This window comes from Morone saxatilis, unplaced genomic scaffold (assembly GCF_004916995.1).
Source record: "Morone saxatilis isolate NCDOM2014 unplaced genomic scaffold, NCSU_SB_2.0 Contig5, whole genome shotgun sequence".
Taxonomy (NCBI): Eukaryota; Metazoa; Chordata; class Actinopteri; family Moronidae; genus Morone; species Morone saxatilis.
In genome coordinates this window covers 12056522-12074793 of record NW_023340095.1, presented here as the reverse complement: position 1 = coordinate 12074793, position 18272 = coordinate 12056522, and the positions used below count along the sequence as shown (strand labels likewise).

The window sequence follows — 18272 nt, the reverse complement described above, 5'->3', positions numbered from 1 at the left end:
ATATGTGTACTTAAATAAAAATATGATGATATACCTATGATACGCAGTACTATACAACTAATCTATTCATATAGTATAAAGAATCTAAAATGTGCTCCACATTGACAAACTACAACATTTACATGCTCTCACATAATATTTGTTAGTAATATGAGAATAATATAATATTCTATTAGAATATAGTATAGTATATAGAGTTTTGATTTTGGAGTTGAATTTCTTGTGGACACTGTTCAGTTGTTGCCTATTATTGTTGCATACTGTACTTTTCTTGTATTTTTTCTTGTAGAATCACAATCATAAACATATATATACATATTATAATCAGAATCAGAATCACTTTTATTGGCCAAGTATGTGCACACATACCAGGAATATGTCAATGTACAAACATCAGAATAAGCATAAATAAACAAACAAGCTCAACAAGATAGACATAAACTACTATGTACAGTTATACATATATAAAAACATGTGTAGTAGTAGAATATAGTGCAACGGTGCAAAGGATGCTGAGATAAATATTTATGTGCAGGTTTCTTTATATAAAGTAGGTGGATATAACGGGAAGATTTATTTGAATTGTTGTGTTTATGTTTCTAAAAAAAAGAAACAATTAAAAACAACACATATATATAAATTATATTATTTGTGAAGCTATTATTGCTTCTTTTTTGTCTGAATGTCTGTTTATTTTTCTTAGTGTCATTAACGCTAATATTTTTGGGGCAATCTAATCTTGTTTATTTTATTATGATTTTTTATGGATTTTATGGTGTGTGTACATAGCATTTGAGTTTCTAGATGTTCTTGAGTTCCTAGATGTTCTTGTGCTGTATGTGCTATAAAATCCAATAAAAACATTCACATATATCTATATATATATATATATAAATGATATGCCTATGATCACAATAGTACCACTCCGTCTGTTCATGCGCAGTTCTGCACATCACAAACGCAGAATGACGCTACGGGACGTTCCCCTTTGACCTCACTACGTCCGGTGAGAGTTGAACCAATCGCTGAGCTCGTTGTTGAGAGGCGTTCAAGTTTCTCGGAGGTCCTTACCCTCTCGTCAACATGGTGAGTGCAGCCATTCAAAAGAATACATCATTTACAGCGACCTAAAAGCCAATAACTCTCGGCAGCGTGTGTGTACTCACTTGGCGTTTGGTTAACAACTATCTACTTTGTCTCCGTGATGTTTTAATAATGTTACAATGTCCCAGAACGTCACAGGTTAGCACACCGTGCTAACACCGAGCTAAAGATAGCGGCACACACACACATATCGTCACGGTTCAGACTATGTGCTGGATCTGGTGCTTTGTACTAAACACAGTCCACAAACACACAGTCGGCTTTAGTTACGTGTGATATTCGTAAAATACACATACTAAAACTTTAAACGCGTTAAAAGGCAGGTTTATCTTGTTGAGCAGTTAGCTGGCTCCCCGGTGAGTTGTACGCCAACCATTCTTCTTCACCGGGGATTAGACGGAGCCCGTGGCCATTCATCCCCAGCAGCATTTAGACACCGTACTAGCAGTCTGGCAACTTAGCATTACTTGGGCGCAAAAGTGAGGTGTTTGTTAGTGTATTTGTTTGTTATGAATGAGCAGGAACGTCAAGGAAACTGAACAGAGACGAACCGAGTCGAGCTGATCCACTGCTAGCGGTATAATCAGCGTTACTTTAGCAAATAGTTACTTTTTCTGGTAACGTCAAAGCATCTGCGCTATCTTTAACGTATAAAATGTCTCAAGTAAAATCCAATAATCGAATATAATGGAAGGCTTTGGCAATATTCGGTGAAATAACCCACTCATAGCTACGTTTTGTCTGGAAATAGTGATTGTGGCGCTCACATTTGTCAGTAGGGATCCATTGGGCGCAAACAGTGAGTTATAACCATTGACAGTATTTATAAGAGCAGAACAGACTTCACCTGTTCAGCTTCACCTGGAAGGGTCCGGTTAGACTGGGTTCACTGTGACAAAATAATAGTAATAATTAAATGATTATGGGTTGATCTCGCTCTTACAAATATGTGCCTGTCTCCTTGTTAAAGCTCAGAACTTGTTTTCATCTCTTATGAAACTTTTGTCATCAGTAAACTTCTTCCATATGGGTGCACCGAGCTGAAACGTGTGCAGGAGTGTTTGTTTTAGAGAGGGGTTGATTTTTACTTCACTTGCTGGTTTTGGAGGCCGTAGTTTGTTGAATTGCGCTGTGTTTCTTATATTTAGTCCACCTACATTTATCATAAATATTGTAATCATAATGTGAAATGTAACGTTGAGTCTACTGTCATCATTAGACGTAACGGTAATGAGATACAGGTTGTGCATGTCATGATGAAACCAATATGAATAAATCTCATTCAACAACATTTTAAAGATGTAATCTTGACATATTTGGAGCCGCTGCAATTTGTGGCTTTATTGAATTACGCACGCTGTTGACTGCGCTTTACACCACTTTCTGTTTTTGAGTTCACTAACTCTGTGTGGTGTTTCTTATTCATGACAGTCTTCATCGGAGGCTAATAATGGCCCCAGCCAAGCGCCACCTTATCCAGGTGTACCGCCCTCAGGGATACCTCCCCCGTTTGTAAGTCAGTGACAGATATGTTTATGACAATTAGCTGTTCACCTTATGTTTCCAGTTGTCATACAGGGTTGAACTTAGTGTGAATATTAAAGATCTTCGTTACTGTTTAATCTAAAACAATTAACCATTTATTCCTTATTCCTTTGTCTAGATGGGACCACCAGGAATACCGCCTCATTTCCCTCCCATCGGAATGCCCCCTATGGGACAGCGGCCGCCCAGCATGACGCCTATGCCTCCTGGTATAATTCCCCCAGGTATAATGCCACCAATGGGGGCGCCGCCAATGGGACAGGTGAGTCTGTGTTTCTGCTGTTACTCTCACAGCAGCATTCATCCTGCTATGAATCTTGAGTGAGCTCGGTGCTGCTCTGGGAGTATTTCATGGTGTTTTAGGTTGATGCTTTTCAAACTCCTGTACTGAAAGAAGAAATAGGTTTTTGCATAGAACTGCTTTGCCGCTTAAAAAGTGGCTAAGTGACTATGTTGTTGATTATATGTCGAAATACAGCACAGAAAAGTTTGGAAATAGGAGATTAGTAGAAGGAAAACTTTATTTCATTACAACTTATTTGAGTTGCGCTCTTTATTATTTTTATCAGAGTTGATAATACTGTACTTACCAAAGTAAAGGCTGAAATATCAGAAAGTGACAGCATCACTAACTTGGCGGCTTTCTCATTAGATTTAGGGACTTTTTTAGCGACTTTATTTCTAAAACGCGGTTTAGCTCGCTGAACAGTTACTCCACAGCAAGTAACAGCTTCCTGTTGTAAAGTAAAGCAGTGAACATATTTTAAATATAGCAAACACTTAAACTGCTGTTGATTTACGTGGGCCTTTTTTCAGGTAGCTGAAACATGTTTTGCTGCTGCCCCGCGTTTATTTTCACTCAGATTTTTCTGGATGCGTAATGAGACACTCACCTTTGATGTAATATATAATTTTTACTATTTCAAGCCACATTTCCAGAGGCTTTAATAAACTGATGTGTGCGCTCATGGATTGTCCTGTGCAATGAATTCATTCAATCATTAACTAATGACATGCAACATTGTGTTCACTGTTCACTATTGGTGGCAGCTTATCTGGCAAAATTGTTGCATTGGCTTGTTTTATAGCCTCTCTGATCATCTGACTGCTGGTGTGTTTCTTGCCCTGTTGGACCTATTTTTAGCTTTGTTGCCATTCTGAAATGACCACAGTAAATTTCCCCAGTGTGGGATCAATAAATCTTATAGTGAGTACAACCTTATTTTATACCTGATAGAGCCGATGGTGAGAAATAAACAAAAATACAACTTCGGCACAGAAGCTAATGTGTTAAACATTGAAATATCCATAAAGAGAATATTGTTGTTATTATTTGATATAGCACTCATAGTCTTATAAAGAGATGTTTAACTGAAGACTGCTTGTGCATCATTTTGTAACTCTGCCATTGGTTCACTGGATAATGCTGAGGTAGTCACATTTTCTTTAAGTACATGTATTTATTTATCTTTTTAAAGCAAAGTGGATAACATTTAGCAAGCATATGGGGTCCTGTCATGCATATAAATAGGTGTGATATTGGGGGGGGGTTTGATCAAAGTGCCAGCAACACACATCTGAAAAGGTGGTGAGGCGATGTAGTTTGGTGTGTTGCTGCTTCACAGATCACAAGCTGTGGCATCACACCATTAAATAAGCACAGCAGACTCAGTTTCAGTCTCACCTTCACCCCCAGTTGCAAGCAGCCTTACACACACACACACACACACCGACACCCTGTCTCACACTGTGTCTTAATACTTCTGCCTGCACTAGGTGGTATGGAAATGCCAGATGAATATTTCATGATGCTTCTTTTATTAGATGCCAGGCATGATGCCACCTATGATGCCAGGGATGATGATGCCCCCTCGCATGCCAGCTGCGGCTGTACAACCAACGGGACCGGTAACTCTCCTCACTTCTTTCTGATCAGTGCTCTGCTTCACACTTCTTAAAAAGTACACTGCAATCTGTGAAATGCTAAATCAAGCATTTGCACAGCCAAGTTGTCACTTTTGGATCTGAATTTATGCCAGCCTATAAAAAAAAGAGAAAGAAATCAGTGTATTCTTAACCACACGTTGAAATGAAACAGCTGAAAAACATAATTTAAATAACTTTTCTGATTAAAATTTAAAATGAACACCTGCGTCCAATATGTCCATTACTGTATCTTTTTTGTTCTGGTTTTGGTTCAGCTGTGAATCACTGTAAATATAATGAAACACATGAGCCCCTGACTGTTGTTTTTTCTTTTTTACTGAGTAGAAGCAAGTTATGCAAATTAGCAATCTGATATATTTAATGTGACAACATCCAGGCGGCTTTAGAGATCTACTTAATCATCACAAGTATATTTTTGCATCTTGGGGGCATGGAGTTTTGTACTAATTAGGAAAGCTTTGTCAGTTACTGTGTATTGTGAATGATGAGTCTGTATTCCCAGATGAATTCATCATTCAGTGGTAGAAATGTGCACATGTAAACTTCCAGATTTATGAGTGTTTCTCTGGGGAAATAATCCACTTATAAAATTGTCTTTTCCACAGCCGGGTGTTGACTCCACAGGTAAGAACCTTTAATTTGTCACTTTAGTCACATATCATATTCTTGCGTATTTTGTATTTGTTAGAAGTGCAGGGTTCTCATTTGTGTTTTTATCCTCTCAGCTGCTGCACCTGGGACCACTGTAAGTGTAACATAACCTTCCTATCTCTTTTATAGGCAGTAATTGCAAGTTTACAATTTTGAATTCTCATCGTTGACTCCAGTATTTTGTCTTCTGTCTTCTCAGTAACTGCAGTCTGTCAATCTTTTCATTTGTTCCTTTGTCCCTGCAGAGCACCACAAATGGATCTCCACAGGAAGAACAGCCAAAGAAGGTTTGTGTACATTAGACTTGACTAACTAGGAACTGTAAAAACATAACCAAAGTTAAGTGGTTTCTTATTCTCTTTCTTTATAACACTTAAACAGCTCATGTATGTGTTGTTTTTGTCTGCATTAGAAGTCCCTGTGGACAGAACACAAATCACTGGATGGGAAGACCTATTATTACAATACAGAGACTAAGCAGTCCACATGGGAGAAACCAGATGACCTTAAATCTCCTGCAGAGGTACAAACCTTTATCACCTTTATCATAACATGTCTAACATCTACTTTTAAAGTGTCCCCAAGTAACAGGTTATCTACTTACTTACCTTACTTACACCCTGTTTTACTTTCTTTTTCCCCCCATATGGATCCAAACATCACAATAATTATTCTGCAGTGTGTCACGACTGAAATACTTTCCCTTCTTGTTTTTACCTTTTTAGCAAATGTTGTCTAAATGTCCCTGGAAGGAGTACAAGTCCGACACAGGGAAGCCTTATTATTACAACTCTCAGACGAAGGAGTCCAGATGGACCAAACCCAAAGAGCTGGAGGATCTGGAAGGTAAAGAGCTGCTGTCTGATGATGTCAAACATGTGAGGAAGACCGTGATGGTCCATACTGAGCCACGCTGTGCTCCATGGATGAGCCTTTAACAGCATGATGAATGGCAGGCCGCTGAGGAGGTTTTGGGATCATTGATGTACAAACACAGGGAGCACAAATACAGGAACACATGATGGCCCCTGCGCTACATTTATCTCTCTGCTGTTCTCTTATCTGCAGTATGCTTTGAAATGAAAACAAGTACCCTAACAGCTATCTCCTTTTGTCTATTCCAGCTATGATCAAAGCAGAGGAGAATGGGTAAGAGCTTCCTGTTTACCTTCGGTTACTCTTCACTGCCTCACTCACTGTTATGAACAACACATACAGCGGTTATTAAAAACGATTGTTTCTCCATGATCAAAAACCTTATTTTAATATTAATACGACTGTTTTTAACTTTAATGTAGTGAGCCGTTATGTTCCAGTCAGCTTCACTGCCGTGCTATTCTCCCGATCATGTGTTGGGATTTGACTTGTCATGGTTTTGATTTCAGAACGGCAGAGGCAGTTGCTCCTGGCGCCATACCAGCTCCTGCAGTGCAAGCAGATAATACAGCCACTATGGCAACCGTGATGGAGGTGGATACTGCAACAGCAGTCTCAGAGGAACACCTGTCTCAGGCCGCTGTGCATCACACAGCTGAGGTCAAGACCGCAGATGCACCTGTGGCTTCCTCAGAGAGCTCAGTCGTCACAGAGGCCGCAGCCAGGTAAACAATTATGTCTAAAACAGAAACTGTTAGTTTCTTCAGTACTCAGATACACATCATATACATCAAGCCAGAACCATAGAGTCATAATGACACTGGGTTTATGTACACAACACCCTTTTCAACTTAGTGTATATTCATGGATGAGGAGGTCTAGTTTTGTGTTTTAACCATTTAAGTGAAAAAATGCTCAGTGTCTTAAATGCTTCATGCAAACCCCAGCAACATCTTCCTTTCCCCTCAGCATTGAAGTCCCAAAGGAAGAACGGCCAGAACTTCAGAAGAAAACGTACAAATGGAACACAAAAGAGGAGGCCAAGCAGGCCTTTAAAGAGCTGCTGAAGGAGAAGGTGAGTCAGGCTGTCAAATGGGGTTAACATGTAGATGAACTAGAGGCCACCCGCTGCGGGAGGCACTGTGTTGTCCGTGTCACCCTGTAGTGCACGTTCACATTACTTGACATTTAGCAGGTCAAATACAAAAGAAAAATTATGCTTGCCTGGACATACATTAGTCTCCATTAATGTGCTTTTAGCTGCACCATGAATACTTCATTCCGTGGGCTTGTTGGTCAGTCCTAAATGTTTTAAAACACGTCATTTTGCATTTGCCATCGCAGCTGCAAACACTAGGGCTGAGTGCAGAGTGGAGCTCAGATTGCAATGCGAAATATCCAAGAATTTATTCTGGAAAATTTGCCTTCAAGGTGGCTGTAGTTTGTCATTAATTATGTGCTTGTTTTAAAATTGTTATTACACAAGCCATCTTTTCTCACATTTAGTTTGCTAATAATAATCCAGATACAGCCATATTAAACCTGTTTGTAAATAGCACTTTACAGCAAGTGTTCCATTTATTAAATGATATATTTATATCAAAGTAACTCCAACAAGTGTTTGGATGATTGAGGTGTACACTATTACATATAAAAGGTCTTTAGGGTTACATTTTACTGTGTCAACCTCTCCAAAAAGCCTGATGTGTATACCAGCACATCCTTTTGCATTTTGATCTGGATCTAATCCCTGTCCCTCCTCAAAATCCCCTGGGAGGTCTTAGCACGATTGTTAAGCTTCACCTCCTGTTGCTTTGGATGTGTGTTGTTTGGTCGCAAAGGCAGCCTAGCGCCACCCACCTTGAATGCTGCTATATTTAGGCTCATTTTAATTTTGTGCACAAAGCTCTCCTCTGAGATTGCTTGCCATTTCCTGCAAGATCTTAATGGCTCTGTCTTTATGATTAGCTTTATTGGATCAAAGGCATGGGGCTGGCTGGGATTAAGACAGTGAGAGAAAGTAGCATGCCTCAGTGAGTTAGAATAACTGTGACAACTGACAAGACAGAGGCACACGGTGGAATCGGTTCATAATGGATGAAGGAGTCACTCTATTGGAGAGGCAAGTGGCAGAAAGGGCGCTTACATAAGTCCTCAGTGGCACTTCTTTGAGTTATTGCCATTCCACACCTCTTAACCCGCCATCTATTAGTAATTAAGTAAATGTGTGGAGACAAAGCAGCACAGCTCATTGTTCCTCTGCCTGTCTCACATGCAATAAAGGGCAATACAACAATCCATTTTCCTTCATCTGTTGTTTGAGTGTGTTACAAATGTAAGTTCTAAGTTTAACTTGTCACTTTAATCGTGACTTTGAATTTTATTCTGTGTATTACAGGGTGTGTCTTCAAACTCCTCTTGGGAACAGGCTATGAAAATGATTATCAATGATCCTCGCTACAGGTACACTATTCTCCTGTGAGCTGTTTATTCTATTTACAATAGCAGGTGAGAACTATGCTCATCTAACCTTGAATTCTCTTTTGTTTGCCTACAAAGTGCGCTTCCCAAACTGAGTGAGAAGAAACAGGCGTTCAACGCCTACAAAGTCCAAACAGAGAAGGAAGAAAAAGAGGAGGCCAGAATTAAATACAAGGAGTCAAAAGAGACCTTTCAGAGGTTCTTGGAGAACCATGAGAAGATGACATCTACCACCAGATACAAGTAAGAACTGCAGTCGTCTCACAATAACGTCCCCCCCCCCGTATTGATTCATGGTTCCCCAAATTGTCGATATGATTATGCAGACCGATCAGTGAAAGGGCATTTATGGCTTGTGCACGCCATCATGCAGTTATAAAACTGTTTCCACTTGAACTGCTTTGACCTGTTAGCTCTTGTCACATTGTTGTTGCTGAACTGTGTTCACTGTAACATAATGTTGCTAGGTCACAATTCAGTGAATGACCTTAAACACATTGTGATTTGTAGGTTTTGATATTGGGGCTAAGGTACATATGAAATTCTGTATTTGGATCTAATTTGCAACCTCTGTGCTCTCTTTATCTTCTTTTTTTAAAATTCATTCATTTTTAATAAAATCCACACACATAAATGCAATATGCTAGAATCTACAACATCTGGAAATAACATCTTTTTTTCACCAAATGTGTACAAATTCAGTTAATTAAAGTTTTTTTTTTTTTTATTCACTTACCATTTACAGAGTTTTGCAATAGAAATTATGCCAACACAGTTTTAATCCTTTATTGCGAGCGGCAGCTGGTTCACCAACGCACTTTGGTTTGGCATTTAGTTGAAAGTCATAGTGACGGACAGAGGGGACGGACGGATCGACTGGTGACCTTGACAGTGGGCCAGTTTCAGAGTTCAGCTGGCACTGGGGTTGCTGTGGTGACTAGGGCTGGATTCTGGGATGGTACACAGCAGGCAGTTGGACATGATCTCGGGGGTTGTCTGATGGTGTCTCTCCGATGGTGTCTGTGTGCGCACATGCTTATACGTTTTCAATAGCTTATTCCACTACCATCAGCCATTAAGGGAATTAGATATTTTTAGTGCACACCATGAAAGGCCACTGTATGTGTTATGAGATTTGTGTTAAAGGTAAATTTGGCCTGTGAAATGCTGCCCTCATGTGGGTTATTGTGTAAACATATTCTAACGTAGTTTGTGTGTGTGTCTACTTGCAATCCAGGAAAGCAGAACAGATGTTTGGTGAGCTTGAGGTGTGGAGCTGTGTACCAGAGAGAGACAGGCTGGAGATATATGAAGATGTGTTGTTCTACCTTGCTAAGAAAGAGAAGGTAAGGTTTTGTTCTCCAGTTCAGAAAAAAATCCCTTTAAGTCTTTGTGTGTGATTTCACTCTGCATGTTCATCATGGGGTTTGTGAACACTGACATTTCCAGGAGCAAGCCAAGCAGCTAAGAAAAAGGAACTGGGAAGCTCTGAAGAACATTTTGGACAACATGGCCAACGTCACGTACCGCACCACCTGGTCTGAGGCCCAGCAGTACCTGCTAGACAACCCTACCTTTGCAGAGGATGAGGAGCTGCAAAGTATGAGAGCAAAAAATGATGTCTTTTGTTTACTTACTTTAGTTGGAAACAGATGTTAGAAGTGTAAAAACAAAGTTTCAACCACACTTCATCCAAAATAAACCACAGGTTCACTCGCCTGTAAACTGCTTGATTTCTCCTTGTTAATAGTGTTGGTATCTACTCACAGATATGGACAAAGAGGACGCTCTCATTTGTTTCGAGGAGCACATCCGGGCGCTGGAGAAGGAGGAGGAGGAAGAGAAACAGAAGACTCTTCTCAGGGAGAGGAGACGACAACGCAAGAACAGAGAGGCCTTCCAGGTAAGAAGGAATGGAGGGAAACGTGTATTTTCAAACACTTACAAACTGGAAATCATCCTGTCAGGGAAAGAAATGGCAGTTTGATGTCCTAAATATATATTTATATTAATATTGGGTATCAGTTGCTGTTTCTCAATTTAAACTTTGCTGTTCTCGGTCAGAAATTTCTGGATGAGCTCCACGACCACGGTCAGCTCCACTCCATGTCTGCCTGGATGGAGATGTACCCGACCCTGAGCTCAGACATCCGCTTTGCCAACATGCTGGGCCAGCCGGGTAAGGACAGCAGGCCGCGGCTCACGTGGCTTCACACATCCACATGAGCTGAATGCTCCAAAGCACGTGGATGCATGCAGACAACAGCACATGACATGAACACAGCAATAAAGCTTACACAGCTCGGTGTAAATACTGTATGAACCTCAACTGCTGAGTACTGTTGCATAAGAGTTTTTTTAAACCCCATTCCTTTTTAAATTTGTTTATGTATTTTTTACATTTACCCAAAACATTCTGCACCCAGAGTCCTATATAATTGTTCATTAGTAACAACCTGATGGTTTCTGTTGTTTTTTTCTTTGTACTTTTGCATCTTTTGATTGATCCTGTCTTTTCTACAGGTTCCACTCCCCTGGATCTGTTCAAATTTTACGTGGAAGATTTGAAGGCCCGCTACCATGATGAAAAGAGGATCATTAAAGATATTCTTAAGGTAAGATTGTTCACAAACTGTTGACTTCACATCTGCCCATGTCCGTGTTTCCTTCAAGAGGTTTTTATGTTTTCTTATTTCATGTCACCCAACTTGTTCATCTTTTGCTTCCCTTCTTATGTGTTCTTGCTGGTGTTGCCAGGACAAAGGCTTTCTGGTGGAGGTCAACACTAGCTTTGATGACTTTGGATCAGTCATCAGCTCGGACAAGAGAGCCACCACACTGGATGCAGGAAACATAAAACTAGCCTTCAACAGTGTAAGACTTTTTCCACTCGCTTCTCACAAATCCCACATAGTACTTTTTCATTGTTTATATTTATTATGATTAACCCATTTTCAACATCTTTGTGTAGTTACTGGAGAAGGCTGAAGCCAGAGAGAGAGAGCGAGAGAAGGAGGAGGCCAGGAAGATGAAAAGGAAAGAAGCAGCCTTTAAAAACATGCTGAAGCAGGCCACACCTCCACTGGAGCCAGAGACTACATGGGAGGGGGTATGTGGTTTTGCAGCACCAACTATTGTCTATTTGTATCCCTCTCCCAGTTATTTAGTTATAATAATTTCTAAATTAGTTGTAAAAAGTAATAAACGGTAGCTTGTCTTTTCCATTTTGATTAAACAAGTATGTCACTTACATTTTACAATTTCAGATCAGAGAGAGATTCTTAAAAGAGTCTGCCTTTGAAGATGTGACGCTGGAGTCAGAGAGGAAAAGGATATTCAAAGACTTCATGCATGTCTTAGAGGTAAATAAGTCTGTCATGCCAGTGGGAATGGGCTTTATTTTATTGATGACAAATGATGTTGATGTTTAACATGTGTTTTTGTTTTTTTAAACAGCATGAATGCCAACATCACCACTCCAAGACAAAGAAGCACTCGAAGAAGTCCAAGAAGCACCACAGGAAACGATCCCGCTCTCGATCGGTTCGTAGTCTTTACTACTGTGCATAGACAAGACAATAAGTCCTCAGTAATGTACAAGAGTACCCTCTTTGCCCATATGTCAATACTCCGTCACATGCCTCGTTAATCTCCGAACTACTGTGTTGACAGGGCTCAGAGTCTGAGGATGAGGAATACCACAAGAAGAAGAAGAGGTCACAGTCCAAATCTCCTTCTGAACGCTCATCTAGTGGAGAATCCGGTGAGTGGCTTTCAAAGCTAAGATGATCTGTTTATTATTGTGTGGAAGAAGTGCAGCAATATTGACATTTACTGACATTTTCTGCCTGAAACCAGAGAGAAGCTACAAAAAGTCCAAGAAACACAAGAAGAAAGGCAAAAAGAGACGTCACAAGTCCGTAAGTATACAGGAAGACCCCAAAATCCATTTATTGTTATTTATTTATTGTACTCTAAATGTGCATCTTGTGTTTGTTTGTGCACTGATGGTGATTATGGCAACCAGGCATCGCCAGACTCTGACAATGAGAAGAAAGGAAGAGAGCGCGATGGAAAACGTGAAAAGGACCTAGAGAAAGATAAAGAGAACGACAAGTCTCGAGTGAAATCTCGCTCCGACTCTAAACAGAAGTCTCCGAAGAGAAAAGCGGCGAAAGAGGAGGTTGGTTTTCTGTTTCAGTTGTGGTAAAAGAAAAAACTCTATGAATGACGATGATGAAAAACGACGATGATGAAAAACTATGAATAAGTGTATGAATATGCGTTGTCATGGTTAAGAACACAGAGATGATTTTTTTTCCCCATCAAACTGATGTGTTAATAGCTGTTGTTAAGGTTACCTGCATGTTGAATTTGATGCAAATGTTAATAGTGAAAGTTAACTAACTGTTTTTGAACTGTTACTGATTGAACTTCAACTCTAACATTCAGCAATTAGCCCAGTAAATCAGCTTTCTGGCGTATTAGAGGATTCTTTTTTCTGTGTGTTTTAGCACGGCAGGAGGTTTGTTGCTACCAGCCAAAAGTCCGATCTTTAGATGTGGCTGTCGAGTTGGTCATTTAGAGGTCGTCTTCTGAAAACTCAGTGAGTCACTTTCATCGTTATTAACATTTCTGAGTCTTTGTGTTTTCTGTGTTGTGTTCAGGGCGGCTGGGATACATCAGGCAGTGAGCTGAGTGAAGGAGAGCTGGAGAAAAGGAGAAGAACTTTACTGGAACAGCTGGATGCACCTTGATGATCGCACTTCCGCTGCCCTTATATTGTATTTGTACATTTCTACAAACATGCATTCCCCTCCGAGCTCATCTGACTGTACTGGTCACACCACCCTGGGCGAACTGTGTGAAATAACACCTTTCTCTGGTAATTACGGGAATGTGCTACACTGAGCTTATACACTTATTTGGTTACTAATTTGATATCAGGAAACTGATCAGCTGATCAATCGTTAAATGTCAGATTGTCTTTTTGTTGCTTTTTGTTAGCTTTAAGATTCTTTTTTTAGTTGATTGTAGTTGTACATGTGTTTTTCCATTGCCAATCATTTTTTTATATTCAATTAAAAGTATATCTTTAATGTCACGGCGACTGAAATAGATTTCAAGACAACACCTCTTTCATGATCTCTGGACACACCCGGAGATGATGAAAACAATATTTTTGATTTGGTCCAACTTAACTGCAGCTGTTCTCGAGGAATGGTCCAAGAAGATTTTAATTGGAGCGTTTGTTAAAATTGACATACTGTAGTGAAATGTAATAAAATACAGTTTCAATGGATTTCGTCTGTAATTGGATACTTTAGGAGATCAGTAAGGTCAAAGGCAAATGTTATCTTATTTATATTTGTATAGTTTCTTACATTTATGAAACAGGCACACCTAACCGAACCTTCCAAAGTATCCTCATGCTCGTCTATCACATGTAGAAATAAGTCATACCCAAATATGTGACAGGCGCGCAAGAGGGAAGGTGCAATTTAAACAATGAGGGACTTGTGCACAATTGTCTCACTTACTGCTGAAATAAGATGCATTTATTAAACATTTAGCTCTATATGACCTTCATTAAGTATCTGACTTTAATCAGGGGTCTGGTACCTGATGAAGATCATATAGACTGAAACGACAGCGTGCAGAACTTTAACGGAGAAATGTATTATTTTCTCCATATAATTGTTATTATAATTGATTTCTAGTTTCCCAGGAGGTAGGCTACAGGTGTTTTTTGGGTTGTAGTCCAGAAAAATCGATTACTTTTCCCAACCAGTTTAAAAAAAAAAGAAGAAAAGGTAAACCAATGTAAATAGTTTATTTGATCATATTCGTTGAAAATCTCATATCACCTAATTTAAAAAAAAAAAAGCTTGTTATTTTGTAATAAGCACAAACTGCCTAAAATACATTTCTGGTGAAAGTAAAAAAAAAAAAAACACATGCCAGTATTATCCAGTTAGAGAAATGTCACTATTACAGACAGTGAAGTTGAGAGAAGAGAGATGATCGGCAGCACGTGCTTCAGTGGAGATAATTACAGGAGGGTGTATCACAAAGCCACAAAACCAGCTAATCACAGGTCAACTAATAGAAACTAGTTTTATTAGACACAATGTGTCTGATTTAAGAGCTTACATCTGTCCAAATGTACCAACATCTGGAACATGTTGCATGTTTTTGTAACTGGCTTTGTGATACACCCACAAGCAAATTCAGTGATCTGCTGCCTCCTGACAGTGAGACATTATGATTCAACACACTACTGTAGATTCATTTGGCTTAATTAAATATACAAAAATTGAAACAAACTATAAGTTAAAATAACATTCAAGTTGTATAGCACAAGGCAATGAAAACTTTTGTTTAAACAATATGTACAATATTAACCATCTGGTAATGTGAATTAAGTAAAAAAAAAAAAAGAAAACAAGGTTTGTAGCAAAATATCTGTACATTTAGGATTTTTTTTTGTGTTGTGTACTTGTTTTGCCATGACACACATTTAGATGAAAACATGAGCTTAAAGGAATCCTTTCAGTGGTTAAATACTATACATTAAAATTACAATAAAGTGAGTAGACACAGTAGCCTAGAATATAATTAATCTGTAAAAAAGAAAAGAGTAGATGGATGAAATGCAAAGTTGTGTCCAGTTCTGACAATAAGATCATCCAGTTGGGTTCAGTATATTTTGTGCAGTTTGGTAGAAAAAGTATTCTTTGTTGCTTTACAGGCTTTTATTTGTTCCCAGAAACCAAACAAATTGCTGTGCAGCTACAGAAATGTAACATTTTAAAAGGACAGTAGATCTTTTTATGTGAGCAGGCAGCCTACTTTTATGAATTAAGAGCTTCAAATTCTGGATTGATCCATTAAGCGTTGTAACAACTTATAAAAGAGAAGTCTGCATGGAGACGCCTGATATATACAATTCACATTAGCCCAGTCTCGTGTTGAAATGAATTACTGTTGATGTCTTTTTCTTTCATTCTTCGTCATCCTTATACTTATTTTTAGTATAAATATAGAATTTTAAGGATTTTCTGATCACCTTCTTCGTGCCTGATCATCAGCCCTTTTTAGTCAAAGTTGAAAAGCCTCATGAGATGTAAAAAAAAAAGGTGCAGGTTGAAAACAAGTTTGTAAAGTAGAAGAATGAAAAAGAGCACCGGAATGTACCGAGATACTACAGAGAGTCACACTCAACACTAGAAGATGTAATATTTGTAACAGCTAAAGGGAACACGTCCCATACATTCTACATTACGATTTCCAAGGGAGCCTCTCTTTGTGTGGCTCTTAAGTCCACCACAAGTCCACTTCTACACTTTCTTTTAAAATTAAAGCCAGGTCACATCGTATTGCTTGACGTGGGGAATATTTAAAAAAACAGCCATCAGACAAACAGAGGACAGCGTGACATTATCCCACAAAAATAAGTTCAGGCACTTGGCTCGTCTAAGGTTTTCTGCATCAACCTTTTCAGACACTTTAAATTTCAGTCCCCCACATGCCCCAGTCCTTCATAGTGAAACACTGCTCCTGTACCACAGACATGGAATAACGTGTATTCTTATGTAATATATATACATAGTCATCTCTATGGTTGCTACAACACTTGTCACTCATCCTTCAATCTGTATCAAACCTCCCATCTCTCCCAATCTTGACGTTACACATCTTCCCCCCCTCCCAGCACATGCACTGTTCCCTCGTCACATGACCACTTCGCCGTTGTTCACCGGCCGCAGGTTCTGATCATCAAAGCGCCTCCTGACACTCCTCCGCACGGCGTCTGCTCGCCTGTAAGGCTGATTCCTCAAATCTGAGAGTGAAGAAGGGGATTGGATGGGGATGGGGAGTGGGGGTGAATAAAAGAGCTGTCAGTCATCTTGTCAGGGCGTTTTGATGAGCCCACATTCTCAGAGTGCTGGCAGCCTGTCTTTCAAAGCAGCGTGAGTTCTACACAGAATAAAAAAGCCTTGCGGGTCAGCTGTCTCTGGGTGTTAAGACTGAGACAGGCCACAGGGTTTTGACTTGTAAGCCTCTGCCAGAAATAAAGGCCTTCCATGCATCTTGTTAAGACCAAGATGCATCTTCCCCATAAAAACTACTGGAAAGAGTAGCTATTTTTATCATCAGACATTCAAATTTACTGTTACGAAGGAGATATAGTGAGCAGAAAACAGAAGGTGAGGCAGAGGTAGGTCAATGCTGAGTCGACCCTAAGTGAGAAGACAGTAAAACAGGAAGGGAGGTAATAAAGAGATGCTTGCCAGGTTTGGGACACATCCACCACTACAGGGGTGCTACTGGACGAGTTCCTTACCCTCGAGTGGACATTGGGAAATTTAGTAATATTATTCTTCTTTAGGGCTAGATAAAGAGAAGACAAAATGAAGGTTATAAATGGAGGAAGAACAGGCTGATCAGAACATGTCAGCCCAACATATTCACACTGGCTTTGCTAAGAGAGCACTGCAAAGCAAAGTGGAAGCAGGCTGCATGGGAGGGGGGAAAGGCCAGAGTAGGCTAAGGGCATTAGAGGGGGACAGAGCTGGAGGAGGTTAACTAGTTCAACCGGCAGGGTGGAGGATAAAAGCTTCTGTCTCTTTTTTTTTTTTCCTGTGTTATAAACCCAGTCTGCTTTGCAGAGTGACTACCAGCAGGACAGAAGAAGAGCCCGTTTCAAAAGTCCAGTACAGAGCAATTGTGAACTGAAATAAACAAATATGATTTCAGAACACAGCAGGATTGTTACATTCAGCAGGATCTTGACCAAAAACCAAGCAAAGCATGCGTGCAGCCAGGCAAACACTGATTACCAACGGATTAATTACCAAAAGACAACCTGATTGCATGTTAGTAGCACACACAACTGCAAAGACTGACTGCAGTGTAAGTGATTAATAATTAATGATGATGAAATGCAGACATCATGCAGAATATTAGTGAGCCTGCCAGACCACAGAAAGTCATTTGACAAAGACCTGCAGGCGCAAAGCACAGCATATGGGCTAACTGGGAGAGTAGAGATGCATTGTGGGAAAGCGGCAGGGATGAAGCAATCAGCATGCAACAAGTTGTATCAGCTGCAGAAGCCACATGTGATAATGAACACACAAACATTCATTTTTTAATTAAAAACATTGATTGAAACACACAAAAGCAAGTTATAATGCCACAGGCACTTACACAATCATGACATTAGTCATACCTGCGGAGTAGATGATTGAAGCTTGTATATACTGTACATTACAACATGAGTGTAACATGTTGGGTGCTACTGACCAAACTGGATCATTAAATTAGACTAAAATCAGTGATAAACCCTGAAGTATTTGATTCATTAATCAGCATTTGTTTTCCATCTGTCGCCACTAGATGGCAGCTCGCAGCTTAACTTCTCTGCTCCGTTACTTGATGAGAAGAAGTGCACTCTTCACCAATTTTAATCGCCTGTCACTACAGATAAGAGTATGGCCTTGGAGACAGCTTCCTCTGTGACATTATGGTTTGCCATGGTTGATAAAATAATGATGATAAATAAGGGTGTCACACTTCATGCAGGTGGGCAGAGAACAACATTACCACCCAACACCAAGTCATGCTCAGGGGCGAGGGGAGAGGGGGGAACACACACACACACA

The 18272-nt window shown here is 39.8% G+C and overlaps 2 protein-coding genes across 5 annotated transcripts in view; one reads left to right on the top strand and one right to left on the bottom strand.

Moving 5' to 3' along the window:
* Positions 1–1011: 1011 nt before the first annotated feature.
* prpf40a (PRP40 pre-mRNA processing factor 40 homolog A) lies at positions 1012–13906 on the top strand. Of its 2 annotated transcripts, XM_035676914.1 has the most exons (27): positions 1012–1086; positions 2536–2616; positions 2768–2911; positions 4474–4557; positions 5202–5220; positions 5322–5341; positions 5493–5534; positions 5660–5770; positions 5973–6093; positions 6372–6396; positions 6633–6848; positions 7093–7198; positions 8522–8586; positions 8683–8847; positions 9842–9950; positions 10054–10204; positions 10374–10507; positions 10669–10783; positions 11128–11219; positions 11362–11478; positions 11576–11713; positions 11871–11966; positions 12061–12147; positions 12277–12367; positions 12463–12524; positions 12632–12787; positions 13272–13906. In XM_035676914.1, the coding sequence occupies exons 1-27, from the start codon at positions 1084–1086 to the stop codon at positions 13359–13361; spliced, it is 2640 nt and encodes an 879-aa protein (XP_035532807.1). In that variant the 5' UTR covers positions 1012–1083; the 3' UTR covers positions 13362–13906. The 2 variants fall into 2 exon arrangements, with proteins under 2 accessions (XP_035532807.1, XP_035532808.1); XM_035676915.1 differs by lacking the exon at positions 2536–2616 and having other exon boundaries at positions 1043–1086.
* A 512-nt stretch (positions 13907–14418) lies between these two features.
* The window catches only part of fmnl2a (formin-like 2a), a 52515-nt gene continuing 48661 nt past the window's right edge, over positions 14419–18272 (bottom strand). Inside the window, exons 26-27 of one of the 3 annotated variants that reach the window (XM_035676911.1) lie at positions 16899–16998; positions 14419–16447 (exon numbers count right to left, since the gene is read on the bottom strand). In XM_035676911.1, coding sequence (XP_035532804.1) covers position 16447; positions 16899–16998 — 101 coding nt within the window. In that variant the 3' untranslated portion in view covers positions 14419–16446. The remainder of the gene's footprint in view (positions 16448–16898; positions 16999–18272) is intronic. The other 2 variants (XM_035676910.1, XM_035676912.1) reach the window with 2 other exon arrangements.